The following is a 26,303-nucleotide window of genomic DNA, read 5'->3' as shown; positions in this document are numbered from 1 at the left end:
GATGGACGGTTGAATAAGACCTGCTTTCTTTCATCTTATTCAACTGACATACCCACAACATTTGAGAGTAGAAAGACTGGAATATTCACTGCCAGATGTGCAAAATTGTGTCCACACCACTGCCAGGGTTTTTGTTTTTTCCACTCAAATTGCAGGACACACAGAATATTGAGTTTTAGGACTACATAAGCATTCAATGCAGCGTAAGAAGTCTCATTTTATTTTGGTCCTGTGTTTTGAATCAGTTAAATTTGGTAGGTTTGATTACAACATTCTTCTTTGTCCATCCAACCGTCCATTATCTGGGCTGCTGATCCTCATGAGGGCTGTGGACGTGCTGGAGCCGTAGTACAATCTGTACTGGTTGCCAGCCAATCACAGGGCACACATAGATGAACAAGCATTCACGCATGCAGTCACACCAAGGGGTTAATTTAGAGTGTTCAATTCACCTACCATTATATTTTGGAGAATATAGGAGAAATCTTTTGCCGTTCATTTCCCGTTGGGGCTGCAGTTGGCGGAAAGCGCAATTTTGATTGGATGACACTGACCTAGGTTGGCGGAAAGCGCAGGTTTGATTGGATGATACTGGCCGTCAGTTGAAACAGGTAAACGCCCCTTTAAATCAGCCCGACAGTTAAAAAAAAAAAGACGAGTACGCTCCAGCTTGAATGCATCGTAGGATTCGCGATTCTAATTTGCAATAAAACAATACCATCGATGAAACAGTCGAATGTTAGTGATATTTTAACAAGCCCCATTGTTGAGATCTTCAGCGCTTTCGCGATGCATTTGGGAGAATAAAGAGTCGAGAAGGTCCTCTTGTTTAGATCATACAAGTAGGATATTTATTTGCCGAAGCACAGACAGCAACCGCTGCGTTCATCGTCGTACGAGAAGTCCAAAACATACAAACACAAACTGGCTTTTATCGCTCTCAAGTCATGTGATGTCGCGTCGTGGCTAGGTTGCCAGATCAGTTCATTATTACAGCATTACATAAAATGAGGATACAATCTAACTTTCTCAACACCCATGTTAACGTTAGCATCGACATACTTCTGCGAGAAGTAGATTGCAGATAGCAAGTGTGGAAGCTAATGAGCCGTGTACAGGCGAGCTAGCAGTAACTTTGCCTATGGATCCGGCAAGTTGACTTTCATTCCGATCGTTTGGGTGGATGTTTACCAATCATGAGGAGCGGTAAACCATTCATGTTAACGGTGAGTACTATCACAAAGTTATTTTAAATAATACATTCTGACATTTTGTTGTAAAGTGGCCGCGCGTGCGTGCGTGCGTGTTTGCGTGCGCGCGGGTATATGTGTGTGTGTGTGTGTGTGTGTGTGTGCGTGTGTGTGTGTGTGTGTGTGTGTGTGTGTGTGTGTGTGTGTGTGTGCGCGCTCGCGTGTGTGTGGCTCTCACTGAAAAACATTTCTATATATTTTACTTTTATGGCTCTCTTAGTCAAAAAGGTTCCCGACCCCTGGTCTAGAGCAATGGGAAAAGAGGTGAAGAAGCGTGTCCAGGCAGGCTGGAGCGGCTGGAGAAAAAATTCAGGTGTGATGTGTGATCGGAGGGTTTCAGCTAGGATGAAAGGAAAAGTGTATAAAACAGTGGTGAGACGTTGTTTGGACTGGAGACGGTGCCACTGAAGAAAAGACAGGAAGCAGAACTGGAGGTAGCACAGCTGAAGATGTTGAGGTTTTCTTTGGGAGTGACCAGGTTGGATAGGATCAGGAATGAGTACATTAAAGGGACAACTCATATTAGAGGCTTTGGAGAGAAAGTCAGAGTGAGATGGTTTGGACATATCCAGAGGAGAGAGACCGACTAGATTGGGAGAAGGATGCTGAATCTTGAACTGCCAGGCAGGAGACTGAGAGGAAGACCGGAGAGGAGGTATATGGATGTGGTCAAAGAGGACATGAAGGTAGCTGGTGTGAGGGAAGAGGATGCACAAAACCGGGAAATATGGAGGACAATGATTCGCTGTGGCGACCCCTGAAGGGAAAAGCCGAAAGGAAAAGAAGACAGCGATTGTATAAGCATGTGCGCTCATGTGTGTGAGTGGATGCTTCCTGTTCATCTGTTTGCGGAATGGACTTCATTCATTGTGTGCCTGTGAAGGTGGTGAAAATTCCCCCTGACAATTCATGTGTGTTAAAAATGTGTTTTCAGTCAAATAATAGATTCACTTACACATACAGATACTGAATGTTGTAGCAGGTAGGATAATAATATAGTAGTCTCCAGATCACTTTTGTTGTGTCCGTAATAATGTTGATATAATAATGTTGATATAATAATAATAATAATAATAATAATAATAATAATAATAATAATAATAATAATAATAATAATAATAATAATAATACATTTCATTTATAAGCGGCTTTCAAAACTCTCAAGGACACTTTACAGTAATGGGATATTTTTTCTGCGGGTGAGCAGCGGCAGCCACACGCGCCAGTGTTCACTCAACCTGGAAGTCACAAAAAGTAAAAAAAAATATATATATATATAAATAATATGACAACTCAAAGACACAGAGAGTCATTCATTCTTCAGGATTTCATTTGGACTTACCATATTTTCCAGTGTATCAGGCGCACCGGGGTATAAGGCGCACCCCAAATGAATGGTGTATTTTTATAATAAATAATAATACATTTAATTTCAAGCAACTTTAAAAACACCCAAGGACACTTTACAATAAAAAACAAAGCACACAACAATAAAATCATAAGTAAAATGATAAATAATAACATAAATAATAAAATAGCTGATTGAATTTTCTTACTTTTTCCATATGTAAGGTGCACCGGACTATAAGGCGCATCTTCAATGAATGAAAAATATAATACAGTGGGACCTTGGCTTACGAACTTAATTGGTTCCCAGACAGTGTGTAAGGCGAAAGGTGTGTATCCCAAAAATTAATTTCCCATAGGAAACAATTAAAATGAGAATAATCCGTTCCCATGTCCCCATAAAACATAATTTTCTACTTTCTAATTTTCTAAGCCTTAAAATTACACAAACTGTACCTTATTTTACGTATAATAAATGTGCTATAGTATTATGATTGAAGAAATAAACTGTACTGTCCAAATAATAGATTCACGTACTGAATGTTGTAGCACGTAGGATAATAATATAGTAGTTTTATTTTTATTTTTTATTGACCTTTGTGTTGGTCGTGAATGGCTTGATGGAATGGAGTGTCCGGTTTCCTCAACATTAAACACCTGATGAGGAACATAGGCGTCTTTCACCATCTTGAGGAATGATCCCTTGTAGGTGCTTTCTCTGTGATAATTGTATCTAGTTCTTCATCAATTGTGATCTGTTTAGCTGGGTTAATAGCTCTTTGCATCAAGTGTACAGATGACTTGTGCGGGTTATTTGTGGAGCCTGATTGATGGGATATTTTAACCTTCCAGTCTACACTCTGCTTTTGAACCATCATAGTTGAACACTTTTGTTTTTTTTCTTCTCTTTTGTCCTTTTGTTTCAAGCTCTGTCATCTCCCTTTCGTGTGTGTGTTTTCTCACTCTCTGTCTGCCTGTCTGTTTAATGTTTAACCCCCCTCCCCCACTGCTGGGTTCTTGACCAATCATGTGGCTTTAACCGAAGACGCCATTTTATTTTTTGGAGAATGGCCTCACTCACTCTCTGTCTGTCACCCCATCCCCCACTGCTGCGTTCTTGACCAATCACGTGGCTGTAACCAAAGACTGGGGGCGGGAAATAGTGGACAAAAACAGTGGCCACCATTTTCTTGTTAGGAGAACAGGCTTGTTCGCGAACGACTCATCACTCATTGTGGCAACTCCGTGTGTATCCCAAAAAATAGTTCGTATGCCAAGGTAAAATTTTCATAAATGTAACGTTCGTAAACCGAAAAGTTCGTAAGCCAAGCGGTTCGTAAACCGAGGTTTCACTGTATATGGATATATAAAAGTTTGTCAAATATCAGGTGCACCACATCATAAGGCGCTACAGTTGAGGCTTGGGTTACGCACTACTTGACCAGGGGGAAAATGGAGTCTTGGCTGCTGACAGTGTCACGGTTTGGAAGGTGGTGATGGCGGGTGCGGATCCCAAAAAGCAGGCAGGAGGGAGCACAAGATTGTGTTTGATAAATTGTATTAAAATAAAGGTCAGCAGGAACAAAATGTAAAACATCAAAATCATCTGAACATAAAAACGTATCAAAAGAAAACCAAGTGTAAAAGTCCGCCAAGGTTAAATAAACACATGCACAGCATACAATGCATGCAATTGCAAACAAAGCATGCAACAAACAACAATGACATTCAACAATTACCCGACACCGAATGGTCGTGCCGGGGGTCCTTTTGAGTGTATGAAGCAGTTCTAGATGAAAGAGGAGAGGATCAAAGCATCTTTCCACCAGTGGATCAGGGACATCATGGTGGAACGTGCGCGTCGACTACAAGCTCAATGTTGGAAGCAAACACGCAGCTGTAGCATCCATTGATGAAAAGAGATTGTCTCACATCTCCTGTCCCACTTAAATCTGCTTCAATTCCAAGCCGCTAAAGTTCCAAATACGCATTGACGCTCTGCGCTAACGCTGCTTTTTTCTTATCGCGGGCTCCTCAAGCCATGCATCCATCCAACCGCAGACTGTCCAACAGCACCGACCTTTCCGCTGAACAAAGCGGGGCTGTGAAGATGCTGCCCATTACAGGCGCAAAAAAGCACAATGGCCCCTTTGGCGTCCAGCGATGGCAGTCGAATGGCACCAACATTCCTCTCATTCAAAAACAGTACTGGCATATTCATGCTGCCGAAAAGGCTCAACCGCTCAGCACAGTCTCCTCCTTGACGAATGTCATGGTCAAAAATGCTGAAAAACAATCCGTATCCATTCCACACGACGCCCAACAACACAAAGTGACAAAAGAAAACACAAAACAAGACAAAAACAACAAAAAAAAGCAAGGCTCATTAGAGCACTTGCTGACGGCTGCCTACTCGGGCGCCATCTTGGACTTCTTCCAAGATGTGGCTCAATATTACTTCACATATAAGGCGCACCTGCGTATCAGGCCAGAGTCATCTTTTCAAGAAAATGAAGGCTTTTGGATGTGCCTTATACACGGGCAAATACAGTACCTCATATCACCTCATAATATTTAGAGTTCTGTCCAAATTTTGATGCCTCTTTGATCTTCAAAATCCCGGTACCCCCTGTGTTATTTTTGCCGTTCCATGTAAAAGCATCTATAAGGTAAAGTTTTATCCACACTACAAATTTTTCTTGTCACTAAAAGCCATTGTTCCACGGAACTCCAGAAAAAATAATTCTCAGGGATTTTCAAAAACGCAAACCACCTCAACAGTGTCAATGATACCAGAAAAAAAAGCATTTCCAGTGAAGCCTTCAAACATCAGAGGCATGTGGCATTAAACTAGTTGCACAGCCTCCCTCTGTTTCTCTTGCTGTCCTCAGCAGAGTGGCGGAAGGCTGCAGGCCGGCTCCCAGGTGCCTCTCATGTTTGGGAGAGCAAACAGCCTCACATCTTTGATGGCGAGAAGATCAGAGCAGGGGACACATTCTACGTAGCCACGCTAAGGTCGGCGCGGTGCAGGCCTCCGTGTTGTGCTCTGCAGCTAGGATACCCCGTGTATGTATACACAATACAGAGGCGGTAGACACGCCTGTGTGCGTGCGTGCGTGCGTGCGTGCGTGCGTGCGTGTGTTGATTGGAGCCCAGCAGGGAACATACTGTGGATCTTCGTCTCACTCTAAATTTCACCGCATCTACATCCATTGCAGTAAAGGCTGGTCTCAGGCAAGACTTCTTCTACATGAGGAAATTGAATCGTGGCGGCTGACAGTAGTTGCAAGACAGTTGTAGCTCAATATTACTTCACATATAATAAGGCACGTATAAGGCGCAGGATCATCTTTTGAAGAAAATGAAGGCTTTTGGGTGCCTCTTATACTCCGGAAAATACGGTACTTATTGCAGTATCTGAAACTCATGACAAAAAGTTCGCGGACACCAGGGCAGACAACTCTGAAAAGTTGCCTGCCCGGCCATAAAGTTGCTTGCCCCATTTTTCACAATTTGAAACACAATAAGACAACTAATCGCGAAAAAAAAACTTAAGGATGTACCTACCACAAATGCTCCGTTGCTTAATTTACGGCAAATATCCCTTGCTGAAGATTTTGCTCCAGTTGTCGTTTGTCTATATGTGACGGGTGTCACAACAGTGACTGTCTTCATCTCCACAATGCTGCCGTATTAATGAGACCAGACGCGTGGATGTGTCTTTTTATTTCTTTTATTTCTGCAACACAGTATGGCAGAAGGGATGGGTGAAGTCGCATGGGTTTCGTCTTGTGATTAACTGTGCAATAGAAAAGCACTATGAAGCACATGTGCTTCAAAGTTCCACTCGACAAAACGTGAAGTAAATAATGACACAAAAAGTAAACTGGACTCGAAATGAATAAGGGAACTAATTAGATAACACTAGACAGTACAAAAGGGGAAACAAAATAAGATATTGTCATGAAAATGCGCGTTAATCGAGACCAACAGAAAATTGCAACTCACCCTGAATCTCCTCCAGATTGTTCTGGAAACTATGGGCGGGATCATGGTGCCACACTGTGCGCCGTTGCGTCACTTCCTTCATAATTTCATTATCTAAGTGCACAACTCCGTTACATATGTACTGTTTGTCATGGTGCACAATGCAATGTATGCGTTGTCTGCTACAAGCCACGTGAACTCCTTTCCACAATGCTTTTAATAATAATAATAATAATAATAATAATAATAATAATAATAAATTTAATGTCTAAGCGTCTTTTTTTTCATAAAGAAGTTGTTGGCCACCCGGGCGGAGACGTTGTGTAGGTTGTACACCCGACATAAAAGTTGCACGCCCCGGGAATCCGGGCAGACGTTATTTCAGACATTGCTTATTGGTAAATCTTCTAGGCCACAGGTGTCAAAGTCAAGGCCCGGGGGCCAAATCCGGCCCGCCACATCATTTTATTCGGCCCGCGAAAGCAAATCAATCTTGTGAAATTCCATGATGTGTGCTAAAATCCGAACCAAAATTTCTGATTTTTGGATGTAAACCACAATAACAGTCATTATTCTTGACTTCAGATTTGAAAACTAGTTATTCATTAATTTATTGTGCGCTCTATATGTAATATGTGGAGGGGATTAAACATTCTAATGGGTTCCCCAAATTCATAACGGCCCTCGAGAGGAAACCATAACTACAATGTGGCCCTCGGCAAAAAATGACTTTGACACCACTGTTCTAGGCTTTGACAGATCATCAGGTATGGCGTGGAAAATGATCTAATTTCACTGACTAAACAGAAAATGGTGTATAAAGTTGATCATTTTATCAATGGCAGCAATGTATAGTCTCAGGCATAAAAATTGAATGCTTTTCCGCTTGATGGCAGAAGTTGTGATTCATTTGTGCATACCAACAACCAATCATAAAGTAATTAATCATACAGTAACAACAAATTTGCATTTATTTTAAGAGGCCTGGATTTCATACTGAATAAGAACATGTGTTAATCAATTCAGACGGGGTTATCATAATTTCAGTCTGTTCACTTTTTGTAGCATTTTTGTTTCAGATAAAGAGATATGTTAAACATGTGCTTTGGCTCAGTAAAGGTTGAGAAATACTGTTCTAAAAATATGAATATAAAATAAAAGCCAGAAAGTCTTGACCTACTGATATTTGACACAAACAACTGTTACAACACAATGTGTTGACGGAATAAGCAACTGTGTAACTGATTTTCATGAAATTTTGCATGCAAAAATATTTACCCATCTGGGTTGGGCTATCCTTCAATACAATAAAAAAGAGTCCTGAAAATAGAAAATAAATGACTTTAGCAGTTTTCCACAGGTTCACCTTCTCTCGACTGGTGAATAACCGAAAGTCCTTGTTTTGCATTGTTCCTCCTGTCATCAAACATCAAATGGTGCGGCATAAATTGAGAAAAACACTGAAGAGGTAGCTCAGGTTCTCTGGCCCAAAGTTCTAAACCATTTTACTACTGCTGCATTTTCTCGTCAAGTGAACACCATTTTTGGGTGCCACCTCGTATCACCTTCCTCAGCGGCAGCACTCTCACACTCTCCCAAGCAAGACCGGAGGGCTGCGCCTCTGCCTCATTATGCTCAGTCCCCAAGTGTCGAGTCTCTTCTGACTGTGCGTCTCTATGTGTTGCTCGCTTGATGACAGATGAGGCGTACCAGAAGCTGGCCATGGAGACAACGGAGGAGTTGGACTGGTGTTTGGACCAGCTGGAGACAATCCAGACCTATCGCTCTGTCAGTGACATGGCCTCCACCAAGGTAGAACAAGCCCTTCCTGATAGTCTGTGGCATTTTCTGCACTTTTTCATGCAACTTACCATTGACCTTTACAAGGGACGTCATCTGTAATTAGACAAAAACCTTCTATTCACAAGTTACCCACAGATAAAGTTTGTGCTGTGATCATACGTTAACAGTTTGACTATGAATAGAAAAAGTTGAGCTGATTTCATTCTGCAACCTTCACACTGGAACTCGTTCAGTAATATTTGAATGGCAGTCATCATGATAAATGCATTTTTCTCAAGGAGTGGACTGTGAAGCAGCGCTCTACCTTTCCTAATATTTAAATCTCTCGGTTAAGGTTGGGTTTTTAAAGTTTGCAGAATTTGAATTGGAATTTAGAGACACACTCCTTTGCTGTACCACATTGTGCTGCAACATGCTGGGGAACACTGAGCTCTGCTGGATGTAAATGTGGTGAAATTTAGAGTGAGACGAAGATCCACGGTATGTTCCCTGCTGGGCTCCAATCAACACACACACACACACGCACACACACACACACACACACACACACACACACGCACACACACACACACACACGCACACACACACAAATATTTCTCACATCTTGTAGGAGGCACCGAACCCGACCAGTTTCATATGCTCATTCACCGAACCCTTCTTCTAATGACCTACTAACTGCAGTCTCGACTGAGGGGTGGACCTCTGTGGCGGAGGATCCAACGAACCCCTGAGACTGACTCACCGAACCCCTAGGGTTCGATCGAACCCAGGTTAAGAACCACTGATATATATATATATATATATATATATATATATATATATATATATATATATATATATATATATATATATATATATATATATATATATATACAGAGAGAGAGAGAGAGAGAGAGAGACAGAGAGAGAGAGAGAGAGAGAGAGAGAGAGAGAGAGAGAGAGAGAGAGAGAGAGAGAGAGAGAGAGAGAGAGAGAGAGAGAGAGAGAGAGAGAGAGAGAGAGAGAGAGAGAGAGAGAGAGAGAGAGAGACGTAGAAAGAGAGAGAGGTGCAACTGCTCAGCACAGTCTCCTTCTTGAGGAATGTCGATACACAATCCGTATCCGTTCCACACGATGCACAACAATACAAAGTGACAAAAGAAGACACAAAAACAACAACAACAAAAAAGCAAGGCTCATGAGAGCACTTGCTGATGGCTGCCTACTCGGGCGCCATCTTGGACTTTGGACTAATCTGTGTAATATTTAATAAGGAGTGAAACCTTTAAGTCACATATCACGTGCATTGGGAGCTAATGAAAGTTGGTCACTCTCAAACGGTTTTTACCCTTTCGTCATGAGCTTTACATTTGATAGGGAGTGCAAACCTGAAACCCCCAGTGGACATCTTATCATGATATCTGGTTACAGGGTGCTGAACTGATTAATAGTAGACATGATAAGAGCAGAGACGACCACATTAAAATAGCCGAAGCGAGGCATAACAAATGCCAGTGGTGGGCCGTGGATTTCATCACTAGGCCTTCAGTAGTGCTACATCAAAATAAATCCAGATTGAAAAAAATGTGGTATGATTTACAACAAGTCCAATAGAGGGCACCATTATCCGGGAAATAACTGACCGATGTTTCTTAATTATGTCCATTGTTTTCTTGAAAAGTCCGTGTTGAAAATGGTTTTAAAAGTAAATCTCCAACCAAATCCATTTCTTCTCCTCCTTCAGCCATTGTGGGTTGACAAAACTGTTCTTAAATCAACACATTGTGCCAGCTCTGGCCAGTATGCTCTTGCACTAGCGGCTTGTGATCAGAGCACTTTCCGCAAACTATGATTGGCTAGTGACTAGCCAACCATAGTTTGCCATAGTTTGGGTTGCAACTCGAAATGTGACTGGTTACAGCAACCGTTTGATCGACACATTTGATGCATCAGGGCCCACAGAACTGATTGTGAAGGCGTCCAGGTAGATTTCTGACCCCTGATAACAAATGTTGGCAGAAATGTGATTGGTTAAATGCTTAAACATACATCAGGAAGCAGTGAAACAGGGGAGAAGAAATGAAAGGACACTTACAGACAATTTGGAATTATTTAATAAGAATTCATGGACAAAATATAATTAACATTAGTCCGTGACTCAGATATTTTTAGGCCAGCAGAGAAGGCTTTACAGGCCTTGGCGATCTGTCACTGACAAATGGATGAATGATGATCTCTGCATCAATAGAAGACAGAATGGGATAGACTTTTGCAGTATGACAAGGGTGGGGAAAAAAATGCAGTTTTAATCATATTCTTAATTTATATTTGAAATCACGTTTTACCCTTTTGGAATATGTGTTTTGATCCGTAATAATAATAAAAAAATATTAATAAATAAATGTAAAAAAAGTATCTGTTGCACATATATCAAAATTCCAGCTTCTGAAACACTCAAAGTAATCCAATTGCATGCGTGAGCAGACATCGTTCCTCCTGTATGCATGGTAACTGTCATTGATTGGAAAATCCTCAATCAAGCCGCATCTAAACCGCAACACAAAGACACTGTCCTGATGCAAAAGGTTGTCATTTGGCCTTCTTACGTTCTGTCATCAACTAAAGACATTTTGTTCCTGTCTGTGACCACTTTGAGAAAGTAAATGGTTTCCTCCTCTCTCCAAATATAGAGTTCTGTCAGTTGGGCCATTTTTCTTTATCTCTCCTTGAGTGTTTCCAGTGGGTTTCTGTACTAAAAAAAACTAAACAAAAAAAGCAAGAATCCTTCTTGATAGAACATGCACAAAACATAAGCGTATATTCCATTGAATTGAGTTTTGATACATGTTTATGTATTTATAATTGGGTTTAAAAAAATGAGCATATGATCATTTTCATGTTTTTGTGGGTCTGTACATGAATGCCCAAATGATAGGCTATCGCCTGCATGTAAACGTCGTCAGTGTGCATTATTGTGGAACCAAACCAAAGTCATTGACACGAAATGCAGGTTAAAATTCATTTTGGCGGCTTTTGATAAAAATGTGTCAGTCAGTTGGTGAATTGGGTTGGTATTTCTTCCATCTTATAACGTTCATTTAAATGACATTTCATTTTTTGTTGAAGCGGGCTTGGTGTCATTAAATTTTGAGAAGAAAATCAAGCCATACACACGGTATGTCACGGTTTGCAAGGTGGTGATGGCGGGTTCGGATCCCAAAAAGCAGGCAGGAGGGAGCAGGAGGTTGTTTGACAAATTGTATTAAAATAAAGTCAGCAGGAACAAAATGTAAAACATCAAAATGATCTGAATGGAAAAAATACAAAGTAGCAAAAGAAGACCAAGTGTAAAAGCCCGCCAAGATTAAACAAACACGTACACAATGCATGCAGCAAACAAGCAGCAAACAAACAATGAATCGGCACCGGATGATCGTGCCCGGTGTCCTTTTAAGTGTCATTGATTATAACGACCAGCACCTGCGAGGCTGCCGGCAGGGCTGACGTCGCTACCCGCTGGTCGCCAATCTGATCGGGACGACCAGCACCTGTGCAGGTGCAGGCGGGGCCGACAGCGCCCCCCGTTGGTCGCCAACCAGATCATGACACGGTAAACGAGCCTTCTTATAGAAAGAGATAATCACCGTATTCAGCAACCCAAGCCATGCAAGTTTGCTCGGCCGTTTACGTCATCAAGAGCACGATGGCAGATGGGGTGAGGGGACATGGGGGGGCAGCCCGTGAACACTACCTCACGCTGAGGCGACAAATAGTTAGATTTGATGGGTTTTGAGAGAGTTATTGACAGTATGTAAACATAGTCACTCACTGGGGAAATGCCAGCAAACTATTTTCGGGGTAATGGGTTGCAGTTTAAAAAAAAGTACAGTACTGTGGTTCGTTTTTGAAGCATTGAATGTCATTAAAAAAACGTAAATGTTATATGATGATTTGAACTATCTTTTTTAGAATTTGTGAACACTGGTTGCATGAATCCTATTATGTCATACTACCGTCTAAAGCTTAGGGGTAGGTAATACATTTTGCAAAGGTGAGAAACTGGAAAGTGAAGCCAACTACGGAAGAGGTTTCGGGCCAATGAAGAAAAAAACATAGTTGGCAAGTGAATGAAGAGATTGTTATTCTCACTTCTATATCAGAATTCTGACTTGATTCTCAGAAATCTCACTGTGATCTCAGAATTCTGCCTTGATTCTAAGAATTCCGACTTCCAGGTTATAATTCTCACATTAAAGTCAGAATTTGAGGATAAAAGTGAGAAACTCGACAACCATGTTTGTTCCCCTAAGCCTCCCTTGTAAACCTCGACTTGATCAAAATTACTTTTAATGAAAGCATATTGTCCTCTTTCAATGAAATAATATGTGTTTATGATAAGTGTGGTTGTAATTTGGACACACAAATGTATGCAACATTAGAAGTCGTCATTTACTCATTCACTACCATTCCTGAATTTATTCTGGAATTAAAAATATGCCGTGCAGCGCCATTCCCTATTTCTAGGCTGGCCGCTCAATCAACTTGTAGTTTTTCACATCCGCTTTGACCCTTGTTTTGACCCTATTGACATGTCCTTGAATATACAGTGATACCTCGGTTTTCGACCATAATCTGTCTAAGAAACCTGTTCGAAAACCGTTTTCTTCAAAAACCAAAACATCACTTTCCATTAAAATCAATGTAAAAAATCTTAATCCGTTCAAAATCTAGAAAACAACTTTTTAACTATTTCATCGCATAAACCGGATAAAAACTTAATAATAGAGCAGGTCATGTGTAAAACTCTATAAAAACAAACTTTTATTTTTACCAATTTTTAACATCAACATTAGCATCTGTACATAAAAATCTCTGTATCTTTCTGCCACGGGGCGTGTTGGCACCTAGCCCAGCTGTCTTTGGGCAAACACAGGGCACACTAACTTTCCAAACCATCCTCTGATTGCTTTAAAAATCATACTATTCAGGAGATCTTAACCAAATACGTCCGCATTTTCGCAAAAATAAAACAACTACAATATTACTGTGTCGGTCACAATGAGGAAGACGTGACATATAAGGAAGTGACGTATAAGGAAGCGCAGGGTAGTCGAGTGATGCATTCAGATGCACTCATTTTGGTTGAGAACCAAATTTCGGGTGTATACCGGGGCATAAAAAATATGACATTTTTGGTTGAAAACCGAATGGGATGAGAACCGAGACGTTAGAAAACCGAGGTTTGACTGTAATTGATTATTTTAATTCACTTTGCCATTGCCATTTGTGCTTTACTATAAAAATGAGCGGTGAGTGCCGAGCATTTGGCTCGACTTATGTGTGTCGTAAGTTGGGCCATTTGTCTTTATCTGAACACCTCAGATCTCATCCTGTTAAATTGACGCAAAAAAACTCCAGACAGAGAGGGGAGACCAAGTCGACAGTTCCAACTGAAACATGAGTTTGTTGCCTGTGTTCTAAAAAAAAGGTGGAGGGCAGTTTGGAACGTTTTAAAGGGTTCTTTTAATGAAGCACAATTACGTGTCAGAACACCAAGTGAGCAAAACAGAAATGTTTGAAATGATGTATTTTGTGGGTTAACAATATGATTTTAAAGTGAGATGATTCATCTGCAGTATTTTCTTTCAATTTGCCCCTTTATAATGAACTTTTTAAAAACAGACCCAATCTCCAGGTTTAATAGTACCCTTTATGTGTGCTGTCGAGTGACATTTTTTTTCCTCCGACTCTTGTGCTAAGTAGTGTGTTATCTACTACCGCATCTTGCATATTAATCTTTTGATGTACAGCGGTGACTATAGTGGACATCTTATCATGCTATCAGGTTACGTGGTGCATGAAAGTGTTAATTGTTATAAACGTGCGACATTAATGGGATGAGATGTACTTTGGAGATTTCAATGTGAGTTGTATATTTTGTGGAGGTTGCTTTGTGTGCAATGAGGTTTGCATGCCAAACTCAATGCTTCGTTTGGTACATCTGGCTGAAATGTTCCTGGCCCGGCGGGCTCCTCTTTGCAAATTTTAGAAAACTATTTTGGCCTGCAAGTTAAAAGGTTTGCCCACCCCTGTTTTAGAAGGTAACTTGCATGAAAAGGTAACCGAGATGGTTTGAGGGAGGTAGATTAAAATGAAGCGCAGCTCTTGGAAATTGTCATCAGGTGTTGACTTTAGAAAAGTCACCCGCGATATCAGCTGGTGATCAAAAAAGTGAATTTAGAACCCTGGTGACAACTAAAGCAAATATCCCATCATGTTCAACTCTCGTTCTGTGGTCATCTCAATTTGAAGTCGAAACAGACAACCAGTTAGACTTGATTTTTTTCCTTTTATTATACATCATATTACATCACGATTGTTTAAACACAAGGTGCAATATTGACCTAATAAACGAGTAACATTTAAATGAGCAAACATTTGTAGAAGCCTTTGCAGACAAACAACCGAGACACAATAATCTTTCCAGCGGTCCGTGTTTCGTGAAATGATTCTTGATGAGAAGTTGTCTTGCCATCAAGAGTATTTCAAGTATATCGAATTGACTTTCCTGCCTGAGACTATACATTTATGGCATTGAGAAAAGGACCAACACCATTTTCAGTTTAGTCAGTGAAATAAGATAATTTTCCATGCCACACCTGATGATCCCTCAAGGCTTAGAAGATTTAGCAATAAGTACTGTAGGTTCCAGTGTATAAGGCCTTCATTTTCTTTAAAAGATGAGCCTGCGACTTATATGCCGGTGCACCTTATATTTGAAGTGATATTGAGCCGCAACAGGTCTCGCAACTACCGTCAGTAGCCACCGACTCCATTTCCCCTTGTAGAAGAAATAGTGCATAACTGCAGTCTCTACTGTAGTGCCATATGTTGTGGTGTGCCTTATATTTGGAAAACATTTAATAATGTTTTTATATATTATATTTAGAAAACCTTTGTCATATATTGAAGGTGTGCCTTATAGTCCGGTGCACCTTATATATGGAAAAGGTTTGATAATATACCATACTCAGGTGCGCCTTACACACCGGAACATATGGTACAATAAAAATGACCGTTTACCTTACGGTGGCGGCGATGTTCTCAGCACATTCACCTCATGGGGATCTAACAAGCTCACCAGACGCCGTGCATTCAGCATGTCTGTTTCTGGATTTATGATAATGCCTCTGAAACCCAATCATTTGCTCCATTGCACTTGTTTCAACATGAAACTAAAAGTTACGCAACTTCTATTTCCCTTTCATCCAACCTGGTTTAATTACTACCAGTCAGCCAACAGTCCCCTCATAAAAAAGGCAGAGTATGAAGTCAGAGAACATAGCTCAAATATGAGCTTATGTGGTGCTGGGTTGATCCTCATGGGGTAGCTCCTTCTTGGAGACAAACTGATGAGTGACCGTCAGGCTGTGACGGCATTCCTCTCTTAATATGACCTCGCACAGGACAAGGATAACCACTTACACTGACTGCCTTTTGATCTCAATGTAACATGTCAATAGTTTTGAGTCAATTCAAAAATGGAGTTGAATGTGATTTTAAATATATATGCGAGGTGCACAACATGTTCAATGTAAAATGTTAAACTACATCACGTGTGTGCGTGTATGTGTGCGTGTGTTCTCGAACGTATAGTGGTCACCCGTGGATGTTTTTAGACTATTCAATTGAATGACTAATCGTACCTGTCGGGCGTCCCTCCATCCCAGTCCTACAATACAATACAATACAATACAATACAATACAACACATATTTATACAGTGAAACCTCGTTTATCGCGGGAAATACGTTCCAAAAACAGCCCGCGATAGGTGAAATCCGCGAAGTACAATGTAGTCAGCTTTTTTTTTACACATCGCAAAACTGTACATACTACAGAATAAAACAAAAAATAAAACCACTTTTTAATAGTTTAATGAACAGTGTTGTAAAACAATATTTTGCTGCTCGTCCTGACTCGGCTGCGCTGTAGCGTCTTCTTCTACTAAAGGAGTCTTCTCCGCGAGAAGAATATTGTTATCGGTAGTGACTGGTACTCTTTCTTTTTTTTCGCAAGAAGATTTTTATAAACCAACATGGCCCGATTTCTAGAAGCAGAATGCTCCATGAGCTGTTCAAAGCCAGTGTGTTTGATTTTAATCTACTTTGTTTGCAGTGTTGTTTCTTTTACTTTGTTTGTTTGCACATTTGCATGCCATTAAAAAAAAAACTTTTTTCCCCTGAAATAAATTTGCGATGCACTGAAGCCGCGATAAGTGAACCGCGAAGTAGCGAGGAATCACTGTATAGCGCTTTAACAACAGCTGAAGCTGCAACAAAGCATTTAACATGGACATATATTATGTCCATGTTAAACGCTTTAAGAAATAAAGCAGTCACAAATTTAGTAGAAAGCACCAGGCAGTGAAACCAAGATCGAGTCGGAATCATGCTGAGTAGTAGTCTTGAGATGTGTTTTAATGATGGGCAGCAAGGGTGCTTGCCCAATGTTCAGTGGCACGTCATTCCAGAGAGTGGGACCAGCAACACCAAATGCCCGATCCTCTCTTAGCCTCCAATTCGGTTTTAGCACAACTAATAATGTCTGGTCAGCAGACCTGAGGCGTCAGGAAGGTGTGTAGAGGTGGATGAGCTCGGTGAGGTAAGGAAGAGCGAGGCCATTTAAACATCCTAAAATCTTGAAAAGAACTCTAAAATGCATAGGGAGCCCAGAGTAGGAGTTATGTGCTCCCTCTTATGAGTACCAGTCAAGAGGCGAGCAGCAGCATTCTGGACCAGCTGTATAGCTCCAATTTGTTGTTAATGCTGGAATGGCGCAATCAAGTGAATAAGTAAATATCGTCACAGTCACATCATTTTGGTGACTTGGCTTAAAGAAATAGACCTCTTATCTCAACATGAACAGTCTATAAAAATACAATGTTTTCTTTGCCAAAAGATGTTCTGTCCTATTTGGCAGCTGAGTGGGGTAGCTTAAGGAGGGTTGAACAACATGCAGGATGGACAACAGTAGTGAGGCGGGACTATTCTCATGAGGGAGTGTGTTTTGGGCAGAGGCCTCGCTCGCTCGTATACGCACGCACACCCATAAAGACGACAGGCAGGATGAGGTAAAGCAGAGTCAGACCTCACAGCCCCAAGTGAGTCACTGGAGCTGTGGTGTTTCCCAGCGTCAGAAAGTCAAGGCTTGGTCTTTTTACTCATGCTCGAGTCAGACTGAGCCACTTCAACAGACTGCTTTGCACTTCTCGGAAACAACATGGGAGCCTGCTATTTTGACAAGAAAGAGAGGAAATTAGGGAAGCTTAATGGATGGAGGAAGGTGAGTTTCTTGAATAAATTTTGCTTTGGTCTTTTTTGGGGCGGGTTACAAATCTGGTTTATGTGGACTTTATGTGCTCCACTTTTGCCGTTTGGACATGCTGTGGTTAGGTCTAAGTTTAGTGAAGTTTATGAGACCCTTAAGTATATCCTACACTCATGAAATAGATGTTTTCAGAGCATTGTTGTTGGCGTCTATATGACATGATAATGAAGTTGAATTATTATTTGGCCACATGGAACAAGCGGTGCTTCCATTAAAATATAAATCCACTCATGTGGAAAACGTTTTGAGATTTATGTCTTCATTGGGTGTTGAGAAATCAGAAAGCGATCGTTTACTTTCGACATATTGTTTTATTTACCACAGAGCTCATGAGTATATTTTAAGACGTTCATTTCTTTGATTAATTCATTGTAATTCCTCGCTATTGGTCTTTAGAGGAAACTGTTGCTGATTGCTGTGTTCCAACCCAAAAAAAAACGGTGGACCACATCGCATCCTTCTGTGTCCAACAGGCCTAAAGGAGAGGAGTCAGTCTACATTTTGAAACATTTCAATTGTCCTCCTTTTGTTGTCTGCAGATGTCATAGTTATATGTAAGAATAAACGGTCCAGCAGCACTTGAAGACAAATAGCTTCACAAGTTATGTCATTGAGAGTCGTAACTGTCTTAGCTGATGTTACTGCCTTGCAGGGCGCAGAAAAAAATTATAGTCTGCATGCTATTTGCTGGATTATTAGTTCCGCTTCAGACATAAAAGAACAAATTGAAAGTTCAAATTGAACTCATTAAATGTGTGCTATTACAATAGTGAGTGAAGTGTTATTTCAAAATTACTCTTCGCTGTCATTTAATCTGATCTCTTACATCGCAATTAAATTATATACAATTTATTAAAGTCTCTAAATTGGTGGATGGTTAGCAAGGTCAAGAAGTTCAATGGCATCCAGCAGTCTTAACACAGAGCTCCCACTAGTGGTCATAAGCCTCAACTCTTCTTTGGTTTTGTATCATTTTGTTCTGATGGACGGATGAACGTATGGATGCGATAGTGTGAGTGGGTTGGATAAATTGCTCTCATGGTTGGACAAATTGATCGACAGAGCGACAGCCAGGCATTGTTGTGTTCAAGGGAGCGAGACACCACACCTGGCGGGCCTCCTCATTAAGCTGTCCAGTGGACTCGTATCTTAATGGCTGTGAATATGTGGTTTTTCATCTACGTTCACTGAAATGCCACATGATCCCTTCAGCTTCTTTATATCACTTGATCACTGCAGATTTCTTAATCAAGCTAGGAGAGCAGGCATGGGTGGTGCTTTACAGAAGGGATTAACAGAAGGAGTTGTGCGAAGAGAGTAAAAGGAGTACAAAGGACACAGAAAATGACCAAAAGAATGGCAGATATTGTATCAAATTTCTTAAATCCCATTTTATGCACTACATGATGATGCTTTTTGTGTCATTCGGCAATCATATCAAATGCACCACAGTCCAGAGAAACATCACCCATATATTATTTCTGCTTTCTTTATATATTATGCAGTGTTGTATGATGTAAAGCACGGCCTCCTCTTAAACTTCAGATTGTTTTTTTTTGTATCCCATCTCCCAGCTCTTGTTTTTTTTTCTCTGGATTCTTTCCATCTGTGGGGGGACAATCCGGAATCCTCCCGGGTGAGCTTTGATCTCCCTCTCATCTTTATCGTTTCAGTCCCACTCAAACCCATATCCACATCGGCAGCCAAAAGGGAACTTGCGGGTTCACCTCGATCACAAAAAGAATACATAAAAAATAAAAAAGCTACTTAGCAGGAGTTTAATCCTTTAGGACCGGGCAGCCATTGTTGAGTTGTGACAAAAGCAGCACCATGCATCAAAATTCCCTCGTGGCCATCATATCCCCGCATATTCATAGTCAGGTGGCTCAGGTGGCCTTGTACAATGCAGCAGTGTCCACACACGTCGAGGGCACATCGATCGTGCCCGTGAGGCAGTCAGACAGAGATTGATGATTGTATTGGCAAGTGGCAGCCAGTAGAGAAATTGACATGTAAGTGGCAGATCGTGAGCGAGAGACGGACTGGCGGGAATAGGTGCAGCAATGGTGGGGTGGAGCGATTTTCAGTTTGCATGGGTTGGATGTGAGCTCAGGCGATGTGTGTGTGGTGTGTCCTCGTGACAGCTCAGCAGCTAGCTATACCACAGGTCTGCCTGTGAAGGAAAAGGAAAAGCCTCCTGTCTCTTTTCTTTTCTTTTCCACTGAAACCAGACACCCACCGGCTGCCTGATATTGTTGCCATGGTTCTTTGGTGTTCTCCTATTTGGGGCAGAAACACACATAGCGCGCACACAAATCAGTTGGTTGATGTCGGCTAAATTGGGCTGCAAATAACTCAAATCTTCTTTTTTCACACACTAAAGGTATTTCCTCAGTAGAGACTGTTAAATATACATCCTTTCGCCCACAGCATCTAATATGCGCATGTGGTTAATGATCAGGCTTATGAAGGCTGCTCTATGCTGGCTGCTGTAGAGAGAGAGAGAGAGAGAGAGAGAGAGAGAGAGAGAGAGAGAGAGAGAGAGAGAGAGAGAGAGAGAGAGAGAGAGAGAGAGAGAGAGAGAGAGAGAGAGAGAGAGAGAGAGAGAGAGAGAGAGAGAGGGCTTGAGTAACTGGTAATAGAGATCGTGATAAGATGCTGCACATTCACGTTCCAGAAAATGTGAGCAGCATTCATTGGTTCATCGTGGAGGCTCAGGGATGCGTTCCTCTCAGTGGCTGACTTCATAACACGTGCAGTTATGAGGTCAAGGTTTTTTGGGGAAATGCAGTGTTCGCACAGATGGTCAAACATTTTTTTTTTCCTTCAAATTTTATCTGGGCAAACAACCCCTGCAGAAGGGGAGAATCCGAATTTAATTTAATTTAAACACTCCGGGATGAAAACGGAGACTAAATGCCATTGATGATGAGATTGTGGTTTTTGTCCTTTAATTGAATCAAAATTACAGTGAAAAGGTTATTCATGTGCCAGTCCGAACCATACACTTGCTAAATTGGGGGAGCCCATCCATCTTTGCTGCGTAGTTTTTGTTCAATCATGTGTTATGCATGGAACGTGTTTCTGGGGCTTGCAAACTACATCAGAGGAAAAGGAGAGGGAGAGAGAGAGAGAGAGAGAGAGAGAGAGAGAGAGAGAGAGAGAGAGAGAGAGAGAGAGAGAGAGAGAGAGAGAGAGAGAGAGAGAGAGAGATGGGACAGAGAGAGGGAGAAGGGGAGAGAGAATGATAGAGAGTAAGGAAGAGAAGGAAAGAGAGAGTGAGAGAGAGAATATGAGCGAGAGAGGAGGAGAAAGAGAAACAGAGAGCGAGAGAAAGAGTGAGAGAGTAGTCGGAGGAGGAGGAGGGTGGGGGTGGGAGCCCCTAGCATTACAGCAGTGAAAGCATCGAACCAAGATAAACCCAGCAGAGGAAGCCCCCCTCATGTCAGATGAACATCGCAGCATCCCTTCCTCCCTCGCTCCCTCCCCTATCTGCTCCTCCCATCTTCGTCGCTACCCCTCCAGCCCTCGCTCCGTCCTTCCACGCCTCCCATGGTCATTTCTTCTCCATTATTCATAAGTGCACTCTGAATCCCTCTGCTTACGGCTCGCAGCTGCTGCTACTCCTGCCTATCAAGCGGCGTCTGTTTTCCACTTGTATCTAGGCACCTATCCATCCGTACACGAGCATGGGGACTTGGTACCGGCCACTTCTTGCAGCAAGAAGGGAGAAAGGCCCACCATCAAGCTCCTCTGAAAGCTGCTAAAGAAGAACGCAAGGAGAAAAGGCATTGTTTTTTGGGGGGAGGGAGGCAGGGGACATCTGAGAGAATCCCATTCGACTGCCTCCATAGCTTTTCCTCATTGGATTACAGTTCTGGCTTTGATTAGAAACGAGAAAACAGGATCCAAAATGCCTGAAGCCAATTACCTGCTGTCGGTGTCTTGGGGTTACATTAAGGTGTGTGATTTTTAACAATGTCAGTTGTTGGGGTTAGCACACACACTCATTCACTCTGCTGTGTTGTGAAACCAAATGTAATTCTGCATCCTTTTTTTGGAGGATCGGGTGAAGAGTTACTGAGGATCTTTGATACCACCTGCCTGATAATCTTTATGTGCCAAAGTGATGTTTTGTTGCGCAGGCTCAATCTTGTGCCCTCTGCAGAGCTATGTGCTTGATGTGCGTTGCTGTGCGGTGTGCGCGCGCATGAATGCATTAGTCTGTCAACAGCTGCGACTGCAGTATCCTGGATTTCGGTGTACCTTGTCAAGCATCCAAACGTTTAATTTGAATATGTGCTCAAAGCAAAACTGCATAATAATTAACCAAACATATTAATGCGCAAGTGCAGATGATCTGGGGGGGAGGGGTATTCAAAAAATTGACCCATGTAAAACTGGCAAATGATTATCAACAATATGTGTGCTCATAGTCAAACTGTTGCCAAAGCTGAATTTAAAGTGTTTAATGACTTTAAAGATCAGTCACCATGCTTTGACTGTAATTAAGGAAAGTGACAATAGGGTACTATTCCTCCACTTGTTACACAGTTCATATAGCTGGTAGAATAAAACTGCTGGATTTTCCACAGAATCCATGGAGTCGCCATTTTCTCCCCTAGGTTTTCTCTGGAAACTGACGCCATTGTTTCTCCTCCCCCCTACCCTCGCCCTTTCTCTCTTGCAGTTTAAGAGAATGTTGAATCGGGAGTTGACACACCTATCTGAGATGAGTCGGTCTGGGAACCAGGTGTCTGAATTCATCTCCAACACTTTCCTAGGTAATTAACGGTATAATGCATACATACATCCCGTACATACATTACATGCCTCCAAAATCACAATAAAAAAATAGGGATATTCATAATGCAAAGATATAAAGAAGTCATTTGCACCCAAAAATGACATTTTTTACTGACACTCAATAAAGCCAAATCATACCGCAGCATTTGATAAATGAGGTTCATTAATGTTTGTTTTTGCTGTTAAGTGAAGCTGTGTGAGTTGCTACGCATGTTCTTTTGCGGGGGCGTACCATAAATAACTGCGCCACTGAGCTTTGTGTCAAGATTTATTGCACCAGTCCCAAAATGCTTTTTTTAATGTGAGAAAATGTAGATGACGAAAATGCGATGACTTAGAATCTGACACAATGTGGGATAATACATTTCATGATGTAATATCATTTAAATTTCACAGATAAATGACATAATCAATTAATTTTAACAATAGACAATCAACAAATTGTTTCCAGTGATTTCAAACTTGCATGGAAAAAGGATCAGTGATTATCTTGAGGAAGCAGCTTGGTCATGACCACAGGAATTTAGAAGAACATGTACTGTAATGAAATTACACACCAGATGGAGGTGGTCGATTCTATTTATAGAAACGGTCCTTCCTTACGATCGATCTGACCCATGTAGCGTAAGTGGCATATCCCTACTATGGGATCACTGCTGGTGTTTGAGAATTTGAGAACGTGAGGGTGGGAGTGAAGTGACTGTATTGAAGGAAAAAATGAGAGGTACAGAGGAACCCCTTTTCCTGGCAGTCACCACGCTGGGTGAGTCATCTCGAGCTTAGTGCATTTTCATAGCAGGGAAGTCTGCTATGATAATGAAACTTCATTCACTGTCAAAAGAAAAGAAAAGCAGTGGAACCAATGTTACAAGAATGTCGTGAGAAACTATTATAATATTCTATGAGTGAGTTATGAGACAAAACATGGTGATTTGTGGACATTTATTGTTACTTGAAGCCACCAATATACACGTTTTCTCGCGTACACAAACCGCGGTAGTTATCAATGTTTTATTCATTATACTGATTCTGGCATCTTTTGAGTAATATTTAGGGCTGAAACTATTAAAGTATATATTTGTATTTCTAACGCAACACAGCCAAGTTGAAAGTCACACCCATAATGATGTGCATACCAAACAAAAATGCTTTGTTCGGAAATGCAAATGTTGTCTATTATGCCATGTTGTCAGTCAGCCATTGTAATGCATCGTTAAATTGTCCCGTGAACTCCTATTGTCATTGCTATCGAGTTATTTGCCGAAATGCCTGGGAGCTGTGTGACTGCACTGTTCACATTCAGTCAAACAATTTCATGCCAGCATCAATGACCATTCCCTGTTACAATCACTTAGAGGACCCCTGTTTTCTCAAGATGATGTGTAAAAGTAGATGTGCTAATCAATGAATAACTGGTTATTGTTCATGAAAACGTTGAATTCAAATTATTATACAGTACAGTGAGACCTCAACTTACAAACACCTTAACTTACAAACTTTTCATCTTACAAACGTCAAATTTATGAAAATTAAACCTTATAATAAGCACTATTTTCATAATACACACCCACCGCGGCTGGCGGAGTGATCTTCGGCGAAGCACACGACCGAACAGCACCAACAGTCCTTATGGAAGGTGACTCTCCTTCCATAAGCCATCAACGACCATCAAAAAGGTAAATAAAACTTTATTTTACAGCACAGTTTATTTATTTAATTACAGTCCTCATGCAATTCCCTTTGACCTTCGACCTCCAACGCCATTCCATCAAGCCATAAATGACCATCACAGATGTAAATAAAGTGACTTTATGATACGATGCAGTGTATTTGTTTCATTGCAATACAATAGCACATTTATTATACATAGAATAAGGTATGTTGTGTGTAGTTTGAAGGCGTATTTAGTTGAAAAGTATATTTTATGGAAACCCAGGAACGGATTATTTCCATTTTAATGGTTTCCTATGGGAATTTTTTTTTTAGATACACACTTTTCGCCTTACACACTCTGTCTGGGAACCAATTAAGTTCGGAAGTTGAGGTCTCACTGTATGTGCACACAGATCAACATAATACTCTACAAAAAATTGAACTATATGACTGCATAGTTGGAATACTAACAATGGCGTCAATATGATTTGTGTGAGTGGCTGACAATGCCAGACAGAACTACCTAAGCCAAATGTGTCCAAGTCAGGGCCCGGGGACCAAATCTGCCCTGCCACATCATTTTATTCGGCCCGCGAAAGTAAATGAAGCATGTCAAGTGCCATGATGCTTCCTAACGTCCTAAAAAAATTAATTCATTATTTTCTACGTCAAATTTGAAAGCTAGTTTTTAATTAATTTTTGGTGCGTTCTGTAAGTAATATGTGGAGGGGATGAAACTAACGGCTACCCCAAATTTATAATTGCTCTCGAGAGGAAACTGTAACTATAATGTGGCCTGCGCCAAGAAATTAGTTTGACACCCTTGGCCTGAGTAATCACACTTTAGGACACCAGTGGTTAACAGAGATGGAAAACTACCAATTTTGGATAGTCTAGATGTGTATCAACAACAAGAATCGTTATTTTTTTGCCGTCTGAAACAGCCATTGATTTCTGACAGGTGGTGAGGGACGAGGGACAACAAAATGCTGAGTTTGCGGGACAGGGAAAACTTGGTTGTCATTCATAAAGAAATAAAAGGTGATTTTTAATCAATAGAAAATTACGCCAATGTTGAGGAGGTAGATAATGAAAGGCACGGTGCTCAGGACAGAGCAATGGGACACTCCTGAAGTAACTGGGTAAGAGATCAAATGGTCAAAAACTTAAACTGGATAGAAGTCTTTTAGGGATGAATGGAACCAGTATGGGGCAGTGTGGTCAATTCCAATGGAGGACGGTGTGGATTAGGGTGGCAAGTGAATGAGTCAGCTGCAGCGATAGGATCACAATACATTCTGAGGAGGGAACGAAACCTATATTGATAGCCTCATACAAGCTAATGTGTGTTAAAAGAGAGCAGAGTTGCGTCGTGACTACTTTTTGTAGGACTTCTGAAATGAAGGATAATGAAGGAGATACGACAGGTTATTTTTGGGGAGAGATCCTTCAGAAAAAGGGTGACAGCTACAGATTTGAACAACGTTGCTACGATACTGGTAGAGAGTGAATAAAGGCAGAGACGAGAGGAGGCAGTGGGAATAGACAGGATTTAACCAAGGTTGTGGGGAGATGATCAAGATGGCAGATGTGGGTCTTCGATTTATGAATGAGATTGGCAATCTCTGAGGTATCAGGGTGTGCAAAAGTGGAGAAACACTGACAAGTGGGAAGAGGTTCATATTTCAGAAGTGACAGTGGATTTGCGCGGAGGTATTGATGGATATTTGGATTTTTTTAATGAAAAACAGTGTGAAGGGATTGCAAGTTTCTATTCAATCCATGTGGTAAACCATTGGATGGCTTGGAGATATTGTTTAAGAGCTGTGACGAGTATTGGGGAGAGTTGAGGAGATGGGAGACAGCATGTGTTTTCAGTGGGGCTAGTAGAGTTTTGGAAGCTGTGGAGTTCATTGTTGTACTGGACTGCAATTGTGTCGGGCTTGGATGGATGATCAAGGACTATGCCATATTGCGTTTTCTTTTGTTTAGGAGACTACACTGGTCAAAGTGGTTTTAATTGGCTGTTCTTTTTGTCAACTGGCTGGGGTTCTGGGGAGAGAAGATGATAGACATAAAACAAGGAATG

At 41.3% G+C, this 26,303-nt stretch overlaps 1 protein-coding gene across 2 annotated transcripts in view; it reads left to right on the top strand.

Moving 5' to 3' along the window:
- pde4ba (phosphodiesterase 4B, cAMP-specific a) overlaps positions 1 to 26,303 on the top strand; it is a 158,130-nt gene that overhangs the window by 124,275 nt on the left and 7,552 nt on the right. For both annotated transcript variants that reach the window (XM_089001855.1, XM_089001856.1), the window contains 2 exons: positions 8,284 to 8,396; positions 22,446 to 22,539. In XM_089001855.1, the coding sequence (XP_088857981.1) occupies positions 8,284 to 8,396; positions 22,446 to 22,539 (207 nt within the window). The remainder of the gene's footprint in view (positions 1 to 8,283; positions 8,397 to 22,445; positions 22,540 to 26,303) is intronic.

Source organism: Hippocampus bargibanti, linkage group LG07 (assembly GCF_051943395.1).
Source record: "Hippocampus bargibanti isolate YZ-2025 linkage group LG07, ASM5194339v1, whole genome shotgun sequence".
Lineage (NCBI taxonomy): Eukaryota > Metazoa > Chordata > Actinopteri > Syngnathiformes > Syngnathidae > Hippocampus > Hippocampus bargibanti.
Note: the sequence above shows the minus strand (reverse complement) of the source record. Positions and strands in the feature narration are given on the sequence as shown.